Source organism: Lithobates pipiens, unplaced genomic scaffold (assembly GCF_037356315.1).
Source record: "Lithobates pipiens isolate NorthernLeopardFrog02 unplaced genomic scaffold, aLitPip1_a1.2 Scaffold_18, whole genome shotgun sequence".
NCBI lineage: Eukaryota > Metazoa > Chordata > Amphibia > Anura > Ranidae > Lithobates > Lithobates pipiens.
The window spans coordinates 353,520,968-353,546,212 of NW_027507758.1; the positions used below are offsets into that span (position 1 = coordinate 353,520,968).

Genomic DNA, 25,245 nt, shown 5'->3' on the forward strand with positions numbered 1-25,245 from the left:
GTGCCCTCTATCAGTGGCCATAAGTGATGCCTATTAGTGCTCATCAGTACCACCTATCAGCGTCCATAAGTGCTGCCTATCAGTGCTGCATATCAGTGGAGTCTATCAGTGCCCATCAGTGTTGCATAATAGTGCCTCCTTATCAGTGGCACCCCATCAGTGCTGCCACACCAGTGCCTATCAGTGCAGTCTCTTGCTTGCACATCAGTGAAGGAGAAAAATTACTTATTTACAAACTTTTATTACAAAAACTAAGAAAAACTTTTCTTTTTTGGTCTTTTTTAGTTTTTATCAAAAATAAAAAAACTCTAGTGGTGATTAAATACTAGCAAAAAAAGTTATATCTGTCTCAAAAAATATTGATAAAAATGTTGTGTGGATACAGCATTACATGACCGCGTAATTGACATTTAAAGTTTGACAGAGCTGAAAGCTGAAAATTTGCCTGGGCAGGAAGGAAATGAAAGTGCCCAGTACTGACGCGGTTAAAGAAGGGACAATACACAGACCTCTTACACCTTTTGAATATTTGAAAAGCTATGCTTAGGGTCGCAGGCCTCTTCCCACCCAGTTTCAACCATCTATGCTCTACTGTTGTATGCCTTAACCCCAAGAGTACCATACTGAGAATGCCGTCTTGGAAGTCATTTCCGGGGATACGAGAAATATGTATTTATTCACTGATCGTTTTTGTTTCTATGATGGCTGACCTGTTGAATTATGACAATTATTCTCCTGAATCCTGCTTTACTCTTTGTTGATAACATTAGAGCCCATACATTTTTGTAAGCACATTTAACCCTTTGTGTAGATGGCGGATATGTACACCACAGTGATCTCTTGAATGGACCTTTCAGGGTTTCTCCTATAAATATTCAAATTAAACACCAGTGGCTTTCACCTTATGGACTCTAAGGCTCCATGCACACTGGAGCTCATAAACTGCAGTTTATTGGAGTTTGGGCATTTTTTTAAAAGCCCATAAACTCCACTCTATGTTAGCCTATCTGTCCATGTACACATGGACGTTTTTAGCTTTCTAATGAGCAGTGGAGTTTATAGGCTTTTTTCTGAACGCCAGAAATTTGGGTTTAAAGTGCCGTTTTTCACCGCCAAAAAACGACAAACGCAGATAAACGCTCATAAACGTGCACTAATGAGTGTTCAGCATTCTATTTTTTCAATGCACTGTGGGAGTTTGGAATGCACTGTGGGGTTTTTGGAGTGTCCTCTGTGTATTTTTATTGAAAATGCCCATAAACGCTAACGCTAACAAACGGTCATAAACGCTAGTACAAAACGCTGTTAAAAGCACGTTTTTCAACCAGCGTTTTCTGCCAGCAATCTGGCGTCCAGAAAAAAGCTTTTTTGAGCTTCAGTGTGCATGGAGCCTTATGTTTAATGATAAACTCACCCCTCACATTTTTGTAAATATTTTATTATACCTTTTCATGTGACAGCACTGAAGAAATGAAACTTTGTTACAATGTAAAGTAATGAGTGTATAGCTTGTATAACAATGCCAATTTGCCGTCCCCTCAAAATAACTCAACACATTAATGTCTAAACCACTGGCAACGAAAGTGAGTACACCCCTAAGTGAAAATATTCAAATTCTGCCCAACTAGAAATGTTCCCTTCCTGGTGTCATGTGACTCGTTAGTGTTACATTGTCTCAGGTGTGAATGGGGAGCAGGTGTGTTCAATTTGGTGTTATTGCTCTCACTCTATCTCAGACTGGTCACTGGAAGTTTAACATGGCACCTCATGGCAAATAACTCGCTGCAGATCTGAAAAAAAGAATTTTTGCTCTACATGCTGATAGCCTAGGCTAAAAGGAGATTGCCAAGACCCTGCAACTGAGCTGCAGCATGGTGGCCAAGACAGGTTCCACTCAGAACATTCTAAAGATGATGCACAAGGACATGGATTACTAGAACAATGTCACATGGTCTGATGAGACCAAGATAAACTTATTTGGTTCAGATGGTGTCAAGCATGTGTGCCAGCAACCAGGTGAGGAGTACAAAGACAAGTGTGTCTTGCCTAAAGTCAAGCATGGTGGTGGGAGTGTCATGGTCTGGGGCTGCATGAGTGCTGCTGTCACTGGGGAGTTCACTGAGGGAACCATGAATGCCAACATGTACTGTAACATACTGAAGCAGAGCATGAGCTTGTCCATTCAGAGACTGGGCCACAGGGCAGTATTCCAACATGATAACAACCCCAAACGCACCTCCCTGTGTTTGACATTTTAGATGTGAACACATGTAATGATTTACATATTGTGATTTACTATTTATTTCGTTGGCACAAGTCACTTTATATCATAATCTTAGCGCAGTAATAATATTACACAATGGGGGTTATTTACAAAAGGCAAATCCACTTTGCACTACAAGTTCAAAGTGCACTTGGAAGTGCTGTCACTGTAAATCTGAGGGGTAGATCTGAAATGAGTGGAAGCTCTGCTGATTTTATTATCCAATCATGTGCAAGCTAAAATGCTGTTTTTCATTTCCTTGGATGCCCCCCTCGGATCTACAGTGACTGCACTTCCAAGTACACTTTCAGTGCAATTTCAAGTGCACTTTGCACTTGTAGTGCAATATGGATTTGCCTTTAGTAAATATCCCCCAATGTCTTGTCAAGTTTGGTGCTTGCAGCTGTCTGTCTCAGTTGTTAATAGTGAAGTATAATATTATAATTTTTTTCCCATACTCTATAGCTGAGTGGGGAAGGGATTTGGGGAGTACAATCCCACAGGAAAACACCAGAAAAGCATTTATATGGACACATAAAATGCCCTTAGTTTGTAAAGTCCAAGAAAAGAACTTTAAACTAAGATCAAGATTTTATCAATATCCAGTTAGGCTGCACAGAATATTTCCTCAAAAGTCAAATACCTGTTGGAGGTGTCAAACACACCTGGGCACATTGCTCCATTTGTGGTGGAAATGCCCGAAAAATGGCACCCTTTTGGACAACTATATGTGATGTATATAAATGTATAACAAATAGAGAAGCTGCTTATACACAGGTAGAATTGCTGTCGTTCCTTCCAGGCTCTGCTAGGGAGATCAAGGAGGGACTCCTACACTTTTATTTGTTGGCCGTAAGGGCTGTAACACCAAGAGTTTTGAGATCTTCTGACCCCCCCGGGAATAGTAGAGTGGAAAGAGGAAATGCAATATTTGTAGATGATGGAAGAAATTAGTGCAATGATGAATAAGATTAGCGAAAAATTTCTCACAGTATGGTCCACATGGATATCTTTCTTTGCATTCTCGAAGATGAGGGAGTTGCTGGAAGTGGGTTACACTGTAAATTAGCTCATTGGGGCGTGGGGGCACGGGTGAAGGTGATGGGAGAGAGAGGAGAGAGAATTATCTGTTTTTTTTATTTTTTATTCCTTGGGTAGCTGAGGGTTGGGTTTATGGAGTAGGAGATGTTTCAATAATTCTTCCCCTTCTGGGAGAGTATACATGTATATATGGGCCTTTCTATGATAATGTAGATTGTGGTGGATTTATTCAGAAATAGAGAGACACATAATTGAAGACTGTGAAAGGTTGTGTTAATGTTAATACCGATACAAAACTTAAAGATTATAATGATGGACAAAAAAAATATATTGATATTTCTGCTGCATACCATTTAGTTTATAGGATATTATTGATCCGTTTTTCCTATATCTTTATTGTACCTCCTATAACTCCTTTATCTTGTTTCAAAGCCATTCTATCAACTTGTTCTGTGTAATACAAGTATGCTTACTACCATTTAAATGCATAATAATCATTTTATTGAGCAGGTTCAAATGACAGCCAACATGTTACATCTTTACAAACAATATAATTTCTGATGCATGGAATATATTATAATTTATACATGACATAGTGTAAAAAAATATATAATGTAGCATGTTTTGGAAATCTCTCAATTAGATCAAAGGGTGGGATGCAATTTGCTAGCATATAGTGCATGGTACAGAATCAAAAATAGAAAGTTTGACTTAATTTAGATATTTAAAATACTGTAATTTCATCAGCTTCATTTAGGTATTCATCATCCTCAAAAGCAAGATTAATCTGAGCCCCTGACTCTTCATTGACTGCCTTCATGTTGATGTTTTCATTGGTGCTCTTTACATCACTGTCATTTGTATTGTCATTGTATGCCAGATTTATTTGACCTTTGATCTCATCACTTTCCTCCTGTATTTCACCATCTTCTCTTGTCCTGAATTCCTGTTCATTGTCAATTTTGTGATACAAATTCTCATTAACTGCCATGTTCAGTCGGTCTCCAGGTTCATCAAATGAAACACGTATAGATCCGTGGTTTGAGTTGTTTCTTCCACTTTCAGCGGAATCAGATGACTCTAGAAATCTATCCTTCTTTCTTCTATAAATGGAAAGCACATAGCAAATTATTAAAATAGAATTGTGGTCAAAGGTTATTTCTGATGCAGTCTGCCAATAATAGTAAAAGAGCACTAATTGTTTATCTGAGCCGCCTGTAACTTAGCATTAGTGGTTTTTGATCCTGCCAGTTGATCTGTTGATTTTCAACTTTTTTCAGAAGGGTGACAACACTGTTTACACACTAGAGAAATGGTTACAATGTTTTAGCCCTAGACCTGGACATTCCCCTTATAAAACTGAGTCTGTATGTAAATGTGAATAAAATATAAATATAAGCATGTGAAATAAAAAAAGGAATTCAAATATGAAATGCTATTATTACAGATATTAACCAAATATCATTACTAGGATATGAAATTTGTTTGGTAAAGTGTTCCTTTAAATGCAACCACAAGTTATAATATATAATAATCAAATGTAATTTTATGTATGACCTCCAAATAATATGCTTTATTTTCACTTTGGTAGCCAACACTGTTTAATTAGAACATGAATTACTATAGTAAAACAAGAGTCAAAACTGCTACTTGTAGTAAGTGCAAATCAACTGGAACCAGAAGCAGTTGTAAGACTAGGCTCCAATAAACAACTTATTTCATGTTTTTAAATATGTCAATTGGTTTGCGCAGTTTTAGCCTAACTAGACATGCAGGGAAAAAAGTATACATGTACCAGATACACTATACATGCTTATATAATCTCCTGTGTATGGAAAAAATATACATACTTGGATTTAAAGTAGAAGTATGCAGCAATAATAAACACAAAGCTGATAACGAAGACTCCAAGAACGACACCAATCACAATGTATATAACTGTGTTGTTAACTAGAAACAAGAAAAAAAGGAAACATTTATTAGAATGGGGCAATTTTAACAATACCAAGTTTATTTTCAAAGTAATACAAGACATGAATGATGTTTAACCTAGTTTTAGCTAAAACATATATAATAATTAATATAAAAAATATGATTATAAAATTATAGCAACAGCCAGTGGCGGCTGGTGCTCAAAATTTTTGGGGGGAAGCAAACAAACTAAAAAATTCTGAAAAATACTGAAAAAAAATCAATTGCAGCCACTGTGCGATGAGCAGCGAGTCAAGCGGCAGAGTCCTCTATTTGCCTCTTCTTCCTTCCTGCTAGATGTCCAATTGGTGCGCCTGTGCCTTCAGCCAATCAGGTAATGGGTGTTAGACCCGCGCCTCCTGATTGGCTGAAAGGCAGTCCAGTTTTATAAAAGTGAATATTCATTCACTTTTTTTGGGTGGGCTCCTAGCGCAATGCTCTGTGCTCCAAGTCTACCTTTTTTTTAAGCCTATAAGTGCCTATGGCTCTAATCAGGTGCTTTAAAAAATCCCTGCTGCTGTAATTCAGGAGCCAGGCATCCAAAAAGGGGCCAGATGCCTGAATAAGGGGTGGCTACAGTGGCCATGGATAGACTCATGCTATGCATGAATCTATTCATTCTAAACCAACGGGGTAGCGTGACAGAGGGAGCGGCACCCGGGCGCCCCTAATGGATGCACCGCCACTGATAGCAACAATAATAATTTTCATTTTGTAAATACTAAAACAACAACTAGATATCTCTTTGACCCTTTCACTGTCAGGTCTGTACATCATACGAACCTGACAGCAGGGGGTTTTACAGATTCTCAGTGTGTGTATAACTGACAAGTAGATTGCCACCCGTCAAATGAAAGCAGTCTGGCACATCTGGTGGCATCAGATTGCTTTCTCACACCTGGTAACGCATGCCCCTGTCATGTATCTCTGGCTCTGCTTACCCATCTGTGAGCCTGGGACCAGCATAGTGGGTGTTTCTGGGTAGGGGGGAGGGAGCTGGGTGGACACGTGTCTGCTCTCCTCCCCTTCTTGTTGCTGACCCAGAAGTGACGCGTTTAACATAATTTCCGGGTCTCCCTGTCAGCTTGCCCAGCCAGCATGGCCCTGAAAAAATGTAATGCAATGCAATCTGCACAGTGGAGTACAGGGGAGACATCTGGGGTCTTTTAGACCCCAGATGTGTCATCAAAGTGAAATTGCCTCCTATGTGATGAAAAAAAAATTTTGTAAATTTTTTTTTTTATTTTAAATTGTAAAAAATGAAGGTTACTCCCAAGCATATAAAACCCCCCACCCCCACATATACACACACAAACGTAAATCTACTCGTTGAGGGCACCTATGCATGAAAACACTGATTGCAATACACATGTTACATAATGCCATGCATGCCGGAGTGAGAATAATATTTCTACTACCAGACCACTTCCGTTAAAGTTTAACCCAATGACCTATAGAGGGGTTTTAAAGTATCACCTATAGAAAATATAGGGTATTAAAGTTTGTCACCTTGACATGTTGGGTATCTATTTACTTTATGCAATTCCATCTTTTATATTTCATCCCCAAAATTTAGTAATTTATTGCATTTGTGTGCCCTAAAATTAACTTGAGTGTATTTTGTACCAAAATTGTGTGTTTCCTTATTGCGGTTTTATCGTGTAACATAAAAAAACTGGAACTACCACTATTTTATTCTATAAGGTATCTGCTTCTGAAAATATATAATATTTTAGGGATTTTATGCAATCTTCAGGCCTAAAATTATTGTTTAAGCGTGTGGAAAAAAAATACAAAAACAAGTCTAGCAGTGAAAGGGTTAAAAAGTGCTTAGTCCAGTATGTGCAGTTATGGCCAGCAGTCTGATGATGTCTGTGCCAGACTAAAAGAGGGATTGGTTGCTACAGGTTATTGAACATTACTACTAATTGTACTATTTTATTAAATAGATGGTACTATTTCATTAGATAAGTGACAATAATTTTTTTTGGCACATTGCAGAAGAGTTCTGGCCATCCAAAGCCAAATGCAAAATATTTTATTCAGAAAAGTGAAAGCTGTAACCTTATTTCATTAAAGCAACAGAATTACTGCATACGCTATCCTAATGATTTCAAAAAGATGTAAATATTTGTGGTATAAACTAACTGGTAACTTACTTTCAGTCTCATCCTCACAGTAGGGTCCTTTGTGGGTGCTGGGGCAGATACAGCGCATGCCATCAGTTGTATTGTCTGTTCCTGGCAATTCCACACAGGTGCCACCATTCTCACAAGGGTTTTCAAGACATGGGCTTGCTGTAATCACAACATACAATATTATAAAGTTGTACAATATTTTGAAATGTTATTTCCCAAAGATCTGTAACTTTTGGTACTTCTGAAAGTCATCTGTGCCATTGTTGTCGCAAACTTCAGATTACTTGTAAAGGAAGCTTCGCTATTTTGCACTGCGCAAATGTCATAAGTAGCCTATTTGTTTACTTCTAATTCTGATAAAAAGCATTATAAGCCCACTTACGGATATAGCATCCAAGAATCTGATTGGCTGTAGTACATTCCTCCCATTCTTTACACTGTATGTCCTCACAAATTACAGAGGAAGTATCTGCGCAAGTGCAGTTCTGTAAACAGCCATCTGTAATGAAGCGATCGCCAATCTGCAAGAAACAGATTCAATATAAAATGTTATTATACTAAAGTAAATATAGGCCTACCCTAACAGTTTGCTTTCAACCACTTCAACCCAGGAAGGATTTACCCCCCCAAGACAAGGCCATTTTTTGGGTAATGGAACTGCATCGCTTTAACTGACAATTGCACGGTCGTGCGACGCTGTACCCAAACAAAATTGACATCCTTTTTTCCCCGCAAATAGAGCTTTCTTTTGTATTTAATCATCTCTGCGGGTTTTATTTTTTGCGCTATAAACAAAGAGCGACAATCTTGAAATTTTTATTTTTAACTTTTTGCTATAATACATATCCACAAAAGTATAAAAAAAAGTGTATTCATCAGTTTAGGCCAATATATATTCTTCTACATATTTTGGTTAAAAAAATCACAATAGGCGTATAGCGATTGGTTTGCGCAAAAGTTATCGCGTCTACAAACTATGGGATAGAATTTGGGTCTTTTATTTATTTTTTATTGTTTTTACTAATAATGGCGGTGGTCTGCAATTTTTAGCAGGACAGCAACATTGTAGCAGACAAATTTGACCCCAAATTACACTTTTTGGGGACCAGTGACATTATTACATTGATCAGTGCTATAAAAAATGTACTGATTAATGTAAAAATGACACTGGCAGGCAAGTGATTAACACTAGGGGGCGATCAAGGGATTACCTGTGTTCCCTGTGTGTGTTCTAACTGTAGGGGGTGGGCTCACTGGAACCTGACAAATCACTGTTCCCAATCACTGGGACAGTAGATCTCTGACATGTTCCCTATCAGAACGGGGATCTGCCTTGTTTACACTGGCAGATCTCCATTCTGTCACTGTACTAGGCGATTGCGGGTTGCTGGCAGACATCAAGTCTGCCGGACCCAAGGGCATGCTCCCGCAGTGTGCAGCGGGAGCAAGAGACACTTTAGGTTTTGACAGCAATTCGTGTACCAAATTCAAGTAGTTCTAAAATGCTCCACTTTTATATTGTGTCTCATTTAATGGGCCAAATTCATTAGTGCAGCTAATTAAGATCAAATCTCTTTTGGCGTACAGAGAGAAAAACTGGCTCAGACAGATTTTGCAAAAGTGTCTCCCAGGCAGGGTGCAGCTCAGAACTATGGGCAGTTTATTACTAAAATCCCAGCACACACCTGACCGATCAGTATGCTGGCTGTTCTGAATATCTGGATCTAGGATTGGAGATTTTATCCCATCCCGATCACTTTGAAATCTCAAGGCGCCAGGTCCCAAAACGAACAAAGAAAACACTGAGGGAGCCAGTTTCCTTTTCCTTTCACAAGCTCCTTGGAGCCCCTCAACCCATACAGGTTGAGTATTCTGGGTCACAAACTCCTTCTAGACCCTGCCAGAGCAGCGCTCTGCCACAACATGTATATGAAATATGTGCATTATTCACCATTTTTAGAATGCATGAGAAACACTTTTGTAAAATATGCTTTCGCCAGTCTTTATAAATCCGGAGATTTTGTTTACTGCTACATGTTGCTGCTATCTTGGCAGAACAGACTATATATCTACCAAAATGTTAGTGTATGTTTCGCTTTAGTAAATTGAATCAGCAATGTTATTTAAATATGTATAATATAAATATGAGTGTTATTACCATGTAGTATTTATTGAGGTAAGTACAGCCACATTCTGTGTATGGCACACAGTCAAATCCACTGAGTATGTATCCAGGATCACACTGGCATCCTTCATAGCATGGTGCCTCACATTCAGACTCTGATGCCATGTTGCTGCAGGATGCAGGACAGGCACTTGTGCAGTCCTTGTAAACGCTGTTAGCAGTACAGGTCAACGCTATTTGAAAAAATAAATAAATAAAGGAGTTACAAATACGGAGTGTTTATTATACTCTGCGTAGAAGGAATCTGTGGAGAGTAATACCTTGAGTGGTAGGAATATTAAGGAAGTGTGCATATAAAAATGCTTACCACAGCCAGTCTTTTCTCTCCAGCCATCAATGTTGGTTCCATTTTGCTGGCAGGCATATGCGTACTGCCCAAGGTTAATACATAATAAGTCTTGGCTTTGGAACTCAGCACATGTATCAAAGATACAGTCCCTGTAAATGTAATTAGAAAGGTTAACAGTGATGAACACAAACAATAAAATATTATATTAGACACATATACACAAACAACTTACACAATGAAATCCTCTGGTGGCACAAGTGGAATACAGTTTCTAAATGGTCCAAGAGGGTCTCTCATAACTCCACAGAATGAAGAGCTGTTCACAAATGCCAGGCCTGATGCTGAACAGGCAAAATTGTCTCCTGTGTTTAATATGATATCTTCTTCTTCTAATGGCATCACAGCAGCACGTCTTCAGAAAAAATACATTTGTATTATTTTGTTTCTCAAGACAAAAATTATATTTCTTTTAGTTAAGGGCAAAGGAAGGCTTTTTCTCAAAACTACCCATCAAAATCTTAAGTGTATGAATGGCTTACTATTGTTCTAATTAGTAGGTAATGTTGCTTTACAGTCACCCCCAAGGGTTCTGTATTTCACTAGAGCAAGTAGCACCATCCTTATATGACATATCACTTAAACAGGGTGAATGCAGCCTGCCCATCACTCCACCACTCTGTGATATCATTATCAAGCTCCGCTGCCTGCCTGGAAATCAGGTGAGACTGTGGCACACCCTGGCAGGAGAGAGAATGAGAAGTTACATCACAGAGCGAGGATGGCTGGAGGAAGAACGGGGTGCTGAAATTTGCATATTTAGGGCACTTCTCAGTTCTTAGATTTGGAACAGTGCATTTTTGCATAGACTAATAAAAGATACTTGGTCTGTACTATCTGATATACTGTACATGCCTTTAGCTTTTCTTGCATTAGATGGTGACATGTGTACATTTAGAAACTATTGTTACTTAATTTTAATCAACATTTACGTTCTCTGGGTGGGTGTTTACTAGTATGTCTTCTTCCAGTGCTGGCAGTTCCAAGCTTACATCCATATACACACAGATATTAAATTGCCCAGCAATGCAAAGTAGTATCACAGGCAATGTAAACATAATAAAAAATTGCTAAAAGAAAGTTTGCATGTCTCTTCAGCCAAAATAATCTACCTCCTGGCATCTTATCCTAAAAGTTTGTTTCACCACTAAAATCACGTCCCAAACGAATGTAGGAAGACGTGCTTACCTTGAGCTCCGCCGGCCATCCGTGATTCCATCCTTCCAGTCTGCCCTGAAACGCCGTTTTCGGGGCCCCTACCTCCTGCCACGCTAGGTGAAGCATCCCGGACCACCGCGGTACATCCCGGGACCCTCCCTGTGATGCCCAGACGCCATACCGGAGGGAAGGGGATGACGGACCCCCCAGGCCAAGATGGCGCCGGTGCGCGGCGCGCAGCCAAAGACCAATACAAGGAAGCAGCACAGAAGCTCCTCTACGGCGGTAAATCATACAAGGATGCCCTGGCGGGCCAGCCCTCTCCTCAAGCTACCCCTGGAGGCTCTCCTGAGGCGGATGACACAGTTCCCTTGGAGGATGAGGATGGATTGTCTGCAGCATGGCAAACAGTGAGTACACCCAGGGACAGTGCTAGGCCTGAAACACAGACCATCCCCTCCCCAGCGCTGGAAAATGAGCCTACACTAAGGGACATATTCACTGCTGTCACCTCCTGTAATCACTCTATTGCAGCCCTATCTGAGGACATTAAAGGGGTTAAAGCTGAAATAACGTTTGTCCGCCATGACATGCAAAAGCTCAGGGAGAGAACAGCTGCATTAGAAGGCAGACTGAGCACAGTAGAGGATGACCTGGCCCCCATGCAAAGGGATCTAAAATATAATTGCCATCTTACTGAACAGCACGCTATGCGACTTGATGAGATGGAAAATCGCATGAGACGCAATAATATTCGCGCTGTGGGGATTCCGGAACGTGTTGAGGGTAAAAACCCGGTAGACTTTATTGAAAATTGGTTGCTTGCCACCTTTGGTAAAGAAGCCTTGTCACCGCTTTTTGCAGTGGAACGTGCCCACCGGGTGCCGTCTCGCCCCCTACCTCCGGGCAATCGTCCCAGGCCCTTCTTGTTTAAACTCCTCAACTATAAAGACAGAGACACCATTCTTTCTAAAGCGCGGGGGTTGTCGGACAAGATGGAGATTGAAAATTCCAGGATTTCACTATTTCCGGATTTTTCAGCAGAACTCCAGAAAAAGCGTGCAACATTTCTTGAAGTTAAGAGACGCCTTCGGGACCTTAACGTTCAATATGGAATGCTATATCCAGCCAGACTCAGAGTTACGGCACTGGGTTCAACGCACTTTTTTGATCGCCCCGCGGCGGCAGCACAGTGGCTTGACCAGGAGTACAACGCACTCAAAGCCGCCAAACTTCAAAGATCTCCTCCACGCTAACGGCACATTTCAACAGGCTGACTGGACTTCCACTTTTACAAGACCGGCAGAAGGCTGAGGTTTGTGGTTCCACTGTAACCCTACTAGAACTACAACATGTCTGCATATGTGAAACCCCGCTTGTCATCTGGGAGAGTCCTCTCTGGGTGTTTCCATGGCCTTCCCCCAGCCCCCAAGTTTCGGATGGGGCCTATTATTCTGCTATCTTCCCCGTGTGTGAGCCCCGTGGGCTTTAATACAGAAGATGCTACGGTTTTTTGCTGTTTAACTGTTTTTCTTTTCTTTTTCTTTTTGATTCATTTTTTCTCTCTCAGGATCGCAACGGACAAGGACTATTTTCCGACCTGTCTGCACCCATCTGGGCGCCTCTTCCTAGCTGCGACAGCTCCTGTCGGACTTTTTTCTCTCCAGTCTTGGGACATCTCAGGTGATGCGACTTCCCAGTCGCTAGTCGCTGATCAATGTGTGTTAATTGCCTTTTTCCTCCCTGGTGGTTTACGACTGTTATTATGGTTACTCCTACTTGCACTTATGTTTTGTATTTCTGATGGCTAAGATTAGATTTCTCTCTTGGAATGTTAGGGGACTGGGCAGACCGGTGAAGAGGCTGGCGGTGCTTAGGCACCTTAAAGATATGAAGGCTGACATTGTGTGTCTGCAGGAGACACATTTTGCTCCTGCTGGTACTCCTAGCCTGGGTTCTAGACAGTATATCCACCAATACCATTCCACATACTCTGCCTATGCAAGAGGAGTGAGTATTCTAATTAAACAGCATGCACGTTTCTCCTGCTCCCAACAGGTTATTGATCCGGGGGGGAGGTACATTTTTTTGCTGTGTAAGCTTGCTACTATACAATGCATTATTGCCAATGTTTATATCCCGCCGCCGTATTCGGCAGAGATTCTTAAGCGCCTAGCTGGGTTTATGGCACAGTTCCCTGGCATACCCCTGTTGGCGATGGGTGATTTTAACAACTATGTCAACGGTCTGTGGGATAAGATTCCAACTCCTCCGGTAGTCCCCTCGCGCCCTAATGGCGATACTCCTTTTGCAGCTCTGTTAGCTGAACTCGGGCTGGTGGATGTCTGGCGGAAAGCCCACCCCCACTCCCGTTTATATTCCTGTTGCTCCCCAGCGTTTGGGAGCTTGTCCAGAATAGACCTGGGACTGGGAAACTCCGCCCTCCTCCCCCTAATTAGAGATTCTGGTTATGGGGTTAGACATATATCCGACCACTCTTCTTTGTGGATTGAGATGTCCCTATCTACTGACCACGCACCTAGGAGTTGGAAGCTTAACCCCTTTTGGCTTGCATTATTCCCGCAGCCTGACCCCATTACAAGTGCTCTTAAACATTTCCTGCAGGACAATTTAGGCTCGGCAGCTATAGATGTAGTCTGGGATGCAACTAAGGCCTTCCTTAGGGGACAATTTATCACTACTATAACTGATATAAAACGGAACACTAAAGCTTGGGAAATGGAGGTCAGTAGAGCACTTAGAGAGTCGGAGCAGGCCTATGTTGACAACCCCTCGGAGGACACTAAGAGGGCTTGGTTGGGAGCGCAATCTATGTCTAGACAAGTAACTTTACAACTGGCAGAAAATAAAAGGTTTTTCCTCCAACAAACACACTTTGAGGAGGGGGAATCGACGGGCCATATGCTGGCTCTGCTGGCGAGGACCCAGGGTTCCACGCCTATGACTCACTCACTGTGTGATTCGCAGGGAGTGACCCATTCGGACACCTCTGGGATCTTGCGGGTATTTCGATCCTTCTATGCAGACCTGTACTCCTCTAAGGTGCAGCCCGGTGATGGGGAGATTGGGGACTTTTTAAATGGGTGTGATATTCCATGCCTGTCTGCGTCGGACGGAGAGCTGTTGAACGCCCCCTTAACGGAGGAGGAATTGGCTTCTGCACTGGAACACTCTCATAATAACAAAGCTCCGGGGGCGGATGGTCTCCCATCCGAGGTATACAAGCGTTATGCTGGGGTTCTTTTGCCAACCCTTTTAAAAGTGTTTAACAACGCCTTAGAGACGGGGGTCCTACCTGCCTCTATGAATGAAGCAATCATAATTGTACTTCTGAAACCGGGTAAGGTAGCAACATCACCGGACGCATATAGGCCAATCTCCTTGCTCACGACAGACGTTAAACTTTTAGCTCGGGTCTTGGCAACGAGATTATCTCTGGTAATACACAAACTGATCCATAGGGATCAATCAGGATTCATTCCATCACGTTCCACTGCCCTAAATATTCGCCGTTTATTCTTGAACCTACAGGTTCCTGTGGATAACCCCGGTAATCAGGCCATCCTCTCGTTGGACGCGGCTAAGGCCTTTGATAGCGTTGAGTGGCCTTATCTGTGGAAAGTGATGGAGCGGATGGGGCTGGGCAGCACATTTATTAGTTGGGTCCGACTGTTATATGCCAAGCCTACGGCTAGAATCAGAGCTAATGCGGAGCTCTCCGACCCATTCGTGCTGCACAGAGGCACGAGACAGGGGTGCCCTCTGTCGCCCCTGCTCTTTGCCATGGCGCTTGAACCACTTGCAGCCAGAATGAGATCGGCTCAGGATATTGTGGGTTTCTGCAGGCCCACTGGAATGGATGTGGTATCGCTCTACGCTGATGACACGCTTATATACCTGGGGGACACCCAGGGCTCCCTTACGGCCACCATGAACCTGATTACCCTATTTGGTACATTGTCAGGTTTTAAGATTAACTGGGACAAATCTGTATTGATGCCCTTGTCCCCTCTAACGGTTCCCTTACCCCCTTGTGCAAACATGATCCAGACGGTTACATCCTTTAAGTATCTGGGGGTGCAGATATCCCCCGAGGTGACGGAATATGCCAAACTGAATCTTATGCCATTGTTACTTAAGTTCAGAGATAAATGTAAGATCTGGTGTAAACTACCGTTATCGGTGGTGGGCAGGGTAAACCTCATTAAAATGGTGTGGGCCCCGCAGCTGCTCTATATTTGTCATAACTCCCCGACTTGGATCCCGAAACGTTGGTTCGATAAAATTGACTCTCAGTTTAGGGAATTAATATGGTGTAGAAAGACGGCCAGACTTAGTTTACTTACCTTGCAATATAATAAGGACGAAGGGGGGTTGGCACTTCCACACGCTAGGATGTACTTTTTTGCTTCGCAGCTCCAGCACATGGGTGGGTGGGGGTTGGATGACCCATTGGACCCGATCCGAAGGATACTGGCTGACACGGTCGCCTCGGACACAGCATTGTCTAGATTGGAGGCAGGCTTCCCTCATATGGACAGGGGTTCCCCGACTGTTATACTGCTGAATACACTGTGGTCTTATGTTAAAAAACTGCTACGAATACGTGGCTTCCTTGCCCTCACCCCTATTTGGCGGAACGCAAACTATGGTGAACTTTTTAAGCTCAAGGGATTTGGTAACTGGAGTGGGAGTGGTCTTCAGTATCTCTCGCAACTGTATAGTGGACGGGTACTGAAGTCCTTTATGGAAATACAAGCGGAGTTTGACATCCCTCGTAGGGATTTCTTTAAATATTTACAGTTACGTCATGCGTTGCAGACACAGGCACGGAGTATGCAGCTCTCCCTAACAGACCATCCTGTGGTGAAGGAGATATTTATGCAGATTGACCGTAAAGGCATGATCTCTAGGGGGTATGCTATGCTTCTTGACGCGGTGCAGGACCCGGCACGTCTTCCATGTCGGCAGAGGTGGGAGGCGGACCTGGGGCCCATGGACGCGGAGACCTGGAACCTCTGCTTGTCCTCCGCTCCGTTGGTGTCGGTATCGGCCTCCCATAGGCTCTCCCACCTATATTTACTACATAGGACCTATAGAACACCAGTTAAACTGCACAGTTGGGGTGTTAGAGGGTCTCCCCTTTGCCCAAAATGTATGCGGGACCATGGGGATCTTATGCACATGTTCTGGAGGTGCCCGAAACTAAAACGATATTGGGCGGGAATTTTTGACACTATATCCTCAGTGTTCTCTGTTGGTATCCCGCGGTGCCCGGTGGTCTGCCTGCTGGGGGCCCTGGATGAGGAATCATTGACACCCTCGGCCCATACAGCCATTATCAGGTTACTATATGTAGCTAGAAAATTGATAGCGAGACTATGGATGACCCACAGGGTTCCCACCGGGCGGCAATGGATAGAACAGGTGAACCAGATGCTGATCAGAGAAAAGATAACATACCAACACAGAAACGCACCGCACAAATTTAATGCCATGTGGGGGGGGTGGCTTGAGGTCCCGGGACTAGCTCCCCACCAACTTATACAGGACAGACTTTTACAGGGTTAACTGAAGGTCCTAGGACCGGTATGTGGAGGTACATAAAGGGTCATGTTTCCAGGATGGGTCTAATTTTATGTCTCTCCCTTATCCGGTAATTGTACGGGGTGTAGGGAGACACCATTGGGACTGTGTGCTGGGCTGTGGGCCGTAGTATATATGTAAGGTACCTATGCGGCTGTTTCTTGATGCGGAGTGGTCTATGAGAGAACGATACTTTTGTTATTACTTTTGGTTCCTTTTTTCTTTTTCCTTATCTCCTTTCTTCTTTTTAATTTTTTGGTTTTATTGATATTTTCCATGTCTCAACAGTTTTCAAACCGAACCTATTTGTATCTCTATATTCTCTGTATACTTTTGGATGTAAAAACCAATGCTACTGTAAGACTGTACTTTACTCCTATGTTTGGTTTGTACCATAAGTGCTTTACAATAAAAACTTATTTGATTTAAAAAAAAAAGTTTGTTTCACTTCATAAAATATTTTTTTTATCATTGACATTTTAAAATCAAAATGTTGTCATCATATTAATGCATGAACATTCTAAATAATTCATATACAGATTTACACTTTTGACACATACAGTGTGATAGAAAACGAAACGTCAGCATCATTCAATAACTCCACAAGTACAGTATGACATACCTGACTTTAGTAGCTGGCTTAAGTGACTTAATATTCCAACTTTCACCAAATGTATTCACATCACCAATCAGTCTGCCATCAGGATTGGTAAAGTCATTTGATGTTCGTCCATCAAAGTTGCCACAAAGCCCCTGAAGCAGATTTTGGTAGCCGGTTGGTACAACAATTTCTAATTTAAAAATAGCAAAACAAATGGAAAACATGTTCATTGCTGTTATATAAACTTCTTGTCTCTTTACATTTTTTATAATCTAAACTTGAACCACATTTTTTAAAAATTACAAAAATGAATCATCATGTAGTCAACATTTAATGAATCATGCCATAAATAACCCCCTGTTTTAACAAGTACATACAGCAAACCTTAATGATAACAGTTATCATTTCTTACTATCATTTTAACATAACAGACCTTTTGGTTGCAACTGTATGTATATCAACAAATATAGGCTGTGCTTCAATGTGTTCCTTCCAGAAATGGCTATTTACTGTTTCATTGAATGCCATGAAACAAAGTGCAACATCAGGTTATGTCTGCAGGCTAAATTTGAATCTGGCTTCAATCTGGTACCACAATAGGGATGAGCCGAACACCCCCCGGTTCGGTTCGCACCAGAACTTTCGAACGGACCCCGCGTTCGAAACGAACGTTAGAACCCCATTGAAGTCTATGGGACTCAAACGTTCGAAATGGAAAGTGCTAATTTTAATGGCTAATATGAAAGATACTGTCCTAAAAAGGGTTTGGGGACCTGACTCCTGCCTCAGGGGACATGGGTCAATGCAAAAAAAAGTTTTAAAAATGGCCGTTTTGGCGGGAGCACTGATTTTAATGACGATTAAAGTGAAAAAAAAAGAGAAATATTCCTTTAAATATGGTGCCTGGGGGGTGTCTGTAGTATGCCTGTGAAGTGCCACGTGTTTCCCGTGTTTAGAACAGTCCCTGCACAAAATGACATTAAACGGAAATAACACCATTTAAAACTGCTTGCGGTTTTAATGTTATATCTGGTTCCTGCAATATGGTTGAAAATCATTCAGAAAAATGGCATGGGTAGCCCTCCCTGCCCATTACCAGCCCCTTTGAGTCTTGTACGCATATTAAGGGGAACCCTGTACCCATATTAAAAAAAGGAAATGCGTGTGGCCCCCCAGGCCCTATATACTCAGAACAGCAGTATACAGGCGGTGCAAACAAGACAGGGACTGTGTAGGTTTGTTGTGTTAAGTTGAATCTGTTTGTAATTTTCAACTGGTACAATTTTAAAGTGTAGCTCCAGTCAAAAAAACTATTTTTAAGCTTTTTGGAAAACATAGGGAAGGGTTATCACCCCTGTATAATTTGTTTGGTCGTCCATCTTTTTTCATCTCACTTGCTGCTGTCTGATGTTTGTAAGTTGGATGTTTGAAAGTAGGGGCCTGCCCTATATGCTCTGCAGAAATGGCGGAACAAGGTGTTGGTTTTGCCACAACATTGTAAGCCCTCAAAGTGACTCTTGGTGGGCGCTGCTGTGAACTATTATATCAAGAATTGTAATTACATGCCATTGTTGAACAGTGGTAGAAAAATTGACCTTTGGGGGTTGTGGTGCTGGTGCCACAACACTATAAGTCCTCACCGTTACTCTGGGTGGGCACAGGAAGGGGCCCTCCTGTGAAATATTATATCAAGAATTGTAATTACATGTCCCTGTTAAACAGGGGCAGAAAAATTTGGCCTTAGGCACTGGTGCCATCACACTGCAACCTCTGCCATATACTCTAGTTTTATTGCAGGAATTAGCCCTGCTGCAAAGCATTGCATCAAAAATTGTACTTAAACGCCCCTGTTAATCAGGGGCAGAAAAACTGGGCCTTAGGCACTGGTGCTGGTGCCACCACACTCCAACCTCTGCCATATACTCTAGTTTTATTGCAGGAATTAGCCCTGCTGCAAAGCATTGCATCAAAAATTGTAATTAAACGCCCCTGTTAAACAGGGGCAGAAAAATTGGGCTGCTGGCATCACCCAGAACCAAAAATGTTCTTCCAACATATCAGCGGAGGAGGAAGAGGATAGACAATCAACATAACAGGACAGTCACTCAGCATCAGCATAGGCAGTCTTGAAGGGATGTGGTATTTCAAAAAAAATTATTCGGTTACATCAGCTTCAGGTGCTTGGTAGCTGTGGGTGATCCAAGACTGATTCATCTTGATGAAGGTCAGTCGATCAACTGATTCGGTGGACAGGCGCACCCTGTGATCGGTAACAAAGCCACCAGCAGCACTGAAGGTGCGTTCCGAAAGAACGCTGGATGCAGGACAGGCTAGTAGCTCAATTGCATACTGTGCGAGCTCTGGCCAGTGATCCATCCTCAAGACCCAGTAAGCTAGAGGATTTTCGGTGGGAAAGGTGTCCAAGTCTGACCTTGCCCCTAGGTATTCCTGCACCATGTAAATTAGACGCTGGCGATGGGTGCTGGAACCAATCATACCTTGGGGCTGCGGACTAAAAAATTGTCTGAAAGCATCAGTCAGACGGCCACCTTCTCCACCGCTCCTTCTGACTGATGCCTCAGCAACACGTTGTCCAGGACCAGGAGTTTGTGACCTCCCAGTCTCTGGGAACGCGTTGCACAGAGCTTTCTGCAAGGCCTCCCGGAGATGTCTCATCCTCTGCTCCCTCTGCGATGGCAAGATAAGGTCGGCAACCTTACCCTTGTACCGTGGATCAAGGAGAGTGGCCAGCCAGTAATGGTCCCTCTCCTTGATCCGAAGAATACGAGGATCCTTCCGCAGGCTTTGCAGGATCAGGGAGGCCATGCAGCGTAGGTTAGCTGAGGCATTCGGTCCGGAGTCCTCTGGGTCACTAAGGACAACATGATCCGCAGCTACCTCCTCCCAGCCACGTACAAGTCCACGTGTTTCTTGGGACTGTAAATCATCCCTATAAGACTGCTGCTGCTGATGCTGATGCTGAGTGCCAGCCTCCACCTCCATGCTGACACAATCATCCTCCTCCTCCTCTTCCTCCTCCTCACCCTCTTCCTGTGTGATGGGTGGCACAGCAGGAACACTGTCTGGATAAAGGGGGCCTTGAGAGGCAAGGAAGTCCTCCTCTTCCTGCCTCAAGTGCCCTGTCCATTATTCCACGCAGCGTATGCTCCAAGAGGTGGACAAGAGGTACAGTGTCACTGATGCATGCACTGTCACTGCTCACCATCCTTGTGGCCTCCTCAAACGGTGACAGGACAGTGCATGCATCCCTGATCATGCCCCACTGGCGTGGTGAGAAAAAACCAAGCTCCCCTGACCCTGTCCTGGTGCCGTAGTCGCACAGGTACTCATTGATGGCCCTCTGCTGCGTGTGCAGCCGCTGCAGCATGGCCAATGTTGAGTTCCATCTGGTGGGCATGTCACATATAAGGCGGTTCTTGGGCAGGTTCAACTCCTTTTGGAGCTCAGCCAGCCGAGCACAGGCATTAAATGATCGGCGGAAATGCACACAGACTTTCCTGTGAGCTACACAGGGCACATGGGTCAGTTGTCCCTGTCGGAGGGCGGAGAGGAGGTTGGTGCCATTGTCGCAAACCACCATTCCTGGCTTAAGCTGGCGTGGCGTCAACCACCTCTCGGCCTGCCCCTGCAGAGCTGACAAAACATCCGCCCCAGTGTGGCTCCTGTCCCCCAAACAAACCAGCGCAAGCACGGCATGGCATCGTTTTGCCTGCGTACTTGCGTAGCCCCTGGAACGCCTACGGAGCACCGCTGGTTCTGAGGACAGAGCACTGGAAGAGGCCATGGAGGAAGAAGAAGAGGAGGGGGTGGAGGAGAGAGGTGTGTCACAACCAATAGTAGCATTTTGGAGGCGTGGTGGCGGAACAACCTGCAACACTACTGCACCTTGTCCTGCATCCTTCCCAGCAGCCAGAAGAGTGACCCAATGGCCCGTGAAAGACAGGTAACGTCCCTGTCCATGCCTGCTGGACCATGAGTCAGCGGTAATATGCACCTTACCGCTGACCGCCCTGTCCAGCGAGGCAAGGACATTGCCTTCCACATGCCGGTAGAGAGCCGGAATCGCCTTCCGTGAGAAAAAGTGGCGTTTGGGGACCTGTCACTGAGGAACCGCACATTGTACAAATTCACGGAAGGGGGCCGAGTCTACCAACTGAAAAGGCAGCAGTTGAGGTGCTAGCAATTTAGCCAAGCTAGCATTCAACCGCTGGGCATGTGGATGGCTGGGAGTAAATTTCTTCTGCCGGTCCAGCAGCTGGGGCAGGGACATTTGCCTGCTATAATCGGATGTGGATGTACCACTAGCAGAGTTCCCGGAAGCACTTGGCTGTGACACACCTAATTCTACACCTTCATTCCTCTCAGAGCAGGTTTCAGAGAGGACTGAAGGTCTAGTGGGGTTGGAGATGCCAGCTGATGAGGAGCAAGGAGAGGTCCGCTTTGTTCTTTGGTGTGGGTCTTTGAGGTACGCTTGCCAACGAGCTGCATGGCAGGTCAACATATGTCTGGTCAAGCATGTGGTGCCCAAGCGGCTGATGTTTTGGCCACGTGAGATACGCTTGAGACATATGTTGCAAATAGCAGCGGTGCGATCTGATGCACTCGTCTCAAAAAAGGCCCACACCAAAGAACTTTTAGAATAACGCGCAGAGGAAGCGCTCTGCGCAGGCGGTGTGCTGCCCCTAAGCTGGCCCCCGGAGGGCATCCTGCCTCGTTGGACATGTGCCTCCTCCTCCTCCTCCTCCTCCCTCCTTCCAGGCACCCACGTGGAGTCAGTGCCCTCATCATCCCCTCCCTCTTCATCGCTGTAGCAAACCTGGCAGTATGCTGCAGCTTGTGGAACATGACTGCCAGATTGCTGTGCTTCTCGAGCATCCTCTCTCTCTGCGCTCACGCTACTGCCTTCCTCTAGCTGAGTGTCATCATCAGAGCCCACCAAACACTGGGCATCCTCCTGGAGCATGTACCCAACACTGTGCTCAAAGAGTTCAGGAGACTCCTCAGGAGGACGTGGTGGGTCTAGGGAAGGAGTCACTGATGATGACATTGAGAGGAGGGAAGACGATGCGTTGGCAGCTGCTTTGCTACTACCCTGAGACTGGGTGAGAGAGGATGAGGAGGATGAAGAGGGCTTGGTCATCCACTCTACCAAGTCGTTGGCATGTTGCGGTTCAACATGTCCAGCTGCAGAAAAGAAGGACAAGCATGTCCCATGGCCACGTGCTGATGACAATGCACCGCGTCCACGACCAGCACTGTTGTCTCTAGACACAGAGCCTGCTTGCCCTCTTTTATCGGCTCGCGCCTGTCTGCCTCTCCTTGCTGGCCTTCCAGACATGGTAATGGCCTGAAGGGAGTTGGGTAAAACAGTAGTTGGATAGTTTATATTGTGCTGGAGGCACACAACACCCACTAACTCCTGCAGATGCCTTTTTTATAGAACAGCAGAGTTAAAGGGGTATATACAGATGTATACTGTGCTGTGCTGGAAGCACACACAACTTCCAATAACTCCTGCAGATGACAATTGGGCCCAAATAGAGAACAGCTATGTAGGTGGATTATAGCGGTATGTACTGGGTACAGAGCACGCAGACAGCACTCACTATCTCCTGGCACTACTGACTGCAAGCGCTATTATTAAAGATGGACCACTAGCTATATAGGTGAGGTGAATATCACGGTGTATACTGCGGTCAGGGCACGCAGACAATAACCAGAAAACAGCAGAGTTAAAGGGGTATATACAGATGTATACTGTGCTGTGCTGTGCTGGAAGCACACACAACTTCCAATAACTCCTGCAGATGGCAATTGGGCTCAAATAGAGAACAGCTATGTAGGTGGATATAGTGGTATGTACTGGGTACAGAGCACGCAGACAGCACGCACTATCTCCTAACACTACTGACTGCAAGCTCTATTATTAAAGCTAGATCACTAGCTATATAGGTGAGGTGAATATAGTGGTGTATACTGCGGTCAGGGCACAGACAGTAACCACTACACAAGAGCAAGATAGGAAATCAGCCAAAAACGATTGGTGTGTAACTGTGTTGAAGGTACACAGAACACCCACTGCTTCAGATGCTAACTAACACACTACACGAGGCCGCCTCAAAGGCGGCCTTATATAGTGTGGGGCGTGCACTACACAGCCTGAGCTATGATTGGCCACAGGCAGGATGCCTGTGGCCAATCATGGCTCTCCTCGCTGCTGGCGCTGCGATTGGCCAAGCATGCGGGGTCACAGTGCATGCTTGGCCAATCATGAGACAGCAATGCACTGCGCCACCGCAGTGCATTGTGGTCCTCGCGCGCCACTCGAATTTTGACGCGAACGGCCCAAACGTTTGGAATTCGGCGAACGCCCGAACGACCAATGTTCGAGTCGAACTTACGTTCGACTCGAACACGAAGCTCATCCCTATACCACAAACACTTATCCCTGTCTCTGACATTTGATCTCAACTATGCCTTAGAATCTAAAGTTTAGATTATGATGTTAACTATGCTACTGCTGGTTCTAAGACATGATCAAATAGATCTTTATATATACTGAGGAAGTCACATGACCAACGGTGCAGTGCATTGAGTGTGGCTTGTAACATCACGTCCTATCTGACGGAACCTGAAAGTGTGGTGAAGAGTCAGTGAGTTGACCAATTACTTTTACTGTGCATACATATTAGCTTAATATGAGTGCAGTATATGAAGATAATAAAGTGTTTTTATCCATATTTATGTTTTGCGCTATGAGTCTTTCCCTCATTCTGTATTTAAGTGACACCTGAAGGGGAGGTATGCCTCTTAAAGGGGACTAGACAAGCAAAGTTGGTGTTAATAGCTGGATGGAGGATCCACAAACTTTAATATTTATCAATCGTTTTTTGAACTGTGTTAGGTCAAACTTAGGGTGAGCAAGCACTGCACCCAGAGGAGGACTGGTGGTTAATTTCTCTGTATTTTTTACTGAAGCACATTACTAATAGTTTTATTTATTAGTTATTGCATTTAAAGTTTAAAATAAAACAGATTAAACACTACATGTATCATAAAAACAAGCACAATATACATACATTACTGACAGTAACATAAATACAGTATTAGAGAAAACATTTAAATTGATCCACTTTTGAAATGGAGGCAATACACATTTCGTGTAGAAGCGTTCACTTCATCAGGAGTCGGCCATTGTATTTTTTTTTGTATTTTTGGGAAAATCATGTCATAAACAAGATTTTATAAAGAATGAATCCCACGGGTAAGCTCTGCCCGGGAGCCGATAGACGGGCAGACCCAGGACCAGGGCACAGCACAGGACTCAAAAGAGTGAACACCTGAGATATGTGTGAGTTAACCATGAGTGAGGTAACCATGAGCCTGATGGATAAAAAGTGCAAAAAAAAAAAAAAAAAAAAAGACAATGAAGAAAAATACCCAAACAAAGCACAACACATAGTGTTGCACAGGCCAGAAGTATTAAAACAGTCATACGTATGATACATCAACACAGATGTAAGGGACAACGCTGAAGTTACTAAACAAAAGATGCAGAAAATTTGTACAAGCTATAACAGTATCCCAAATAAGAAAATAAATATAAATAAAGGAAAAAATTTAATCTAAAACTGCTTGCGGCTGTAATGTATTGTCGGATCCTGGCAATATAGATAAAAATACCAAAAATACCAAATAAAAATGGGATGGATGTCTCCCCAAAATCCATACCAGGCCCTTCAGGTCTGGTATAGATATTGAGGGTAACCGTGCACCCAAATTAAAAAGAAAATGGTGTGGGGTTCCCTCAGGTCCCAGGCACTATATACTCTGAACAGAAATATATATATATATATATATATATATATATATATATATATATTCTGCAGAGTATATAGGGCTGGCCATATAGTG

At 43.6% G+C, this 25,245-nt stretch overlaps 1 protein-coding gene across 31 annotated transcripts in view; it reads right to left on the reverse strand.

Moving 5' to 3' along the window:
- Positions 1 to 3,782: 3,782 nt before the first annotated feature.
- LOC143988164 (IgGFc-binding protein-like) overlaps positions 3,783 to 25,245 on the reverse strand; it is a 210,093-nt gene continuing 188,630 nt past the window's right edge. For all 31 annotated transcript variants that reach the window (XM_077487525.1, XM_077487520.1, XM_077487524.1 and 28 more), the window contains 8 exons: positions 17,332 to 17,500; positions 10,120 to 10,299; positions 9,906 to 10,036; positions 9,572 to 9,771; positions 7,796 to 7,934; positions 7,435 to 7,572; positions 5,155 to 5,254; positions 3,783 to 4,407 (listed from right to left, as the gene is read on the reverse strand). In XM_077487525.1, the coding sequence (XP_077343651.1) occupies positions 4,029 to 4,407; positions 5,155 to 5,254; positions 7,435 to 7,572; positions 7,796 to 7,934; positions 9,572 to 9,771; positions 9,906 to 10,036; positions 10,120 to 10,299; positions 17,332 to 17,500 (1,436 nt within the window). In that variant the 3' untranslated portion in view covers positions 3,783 to 4,028. The remainder of the gene's footprint in view (positions 4,408 to 5,154; positions 5,255 to 7,434; positions 7,573 to 7,795; positions 7,935 to 9,571; positions 9,772 to 9,905; positions 10,037 to 10,119; positions 10,300 to 17,331; positions 17,501 to 25,245) is intronic.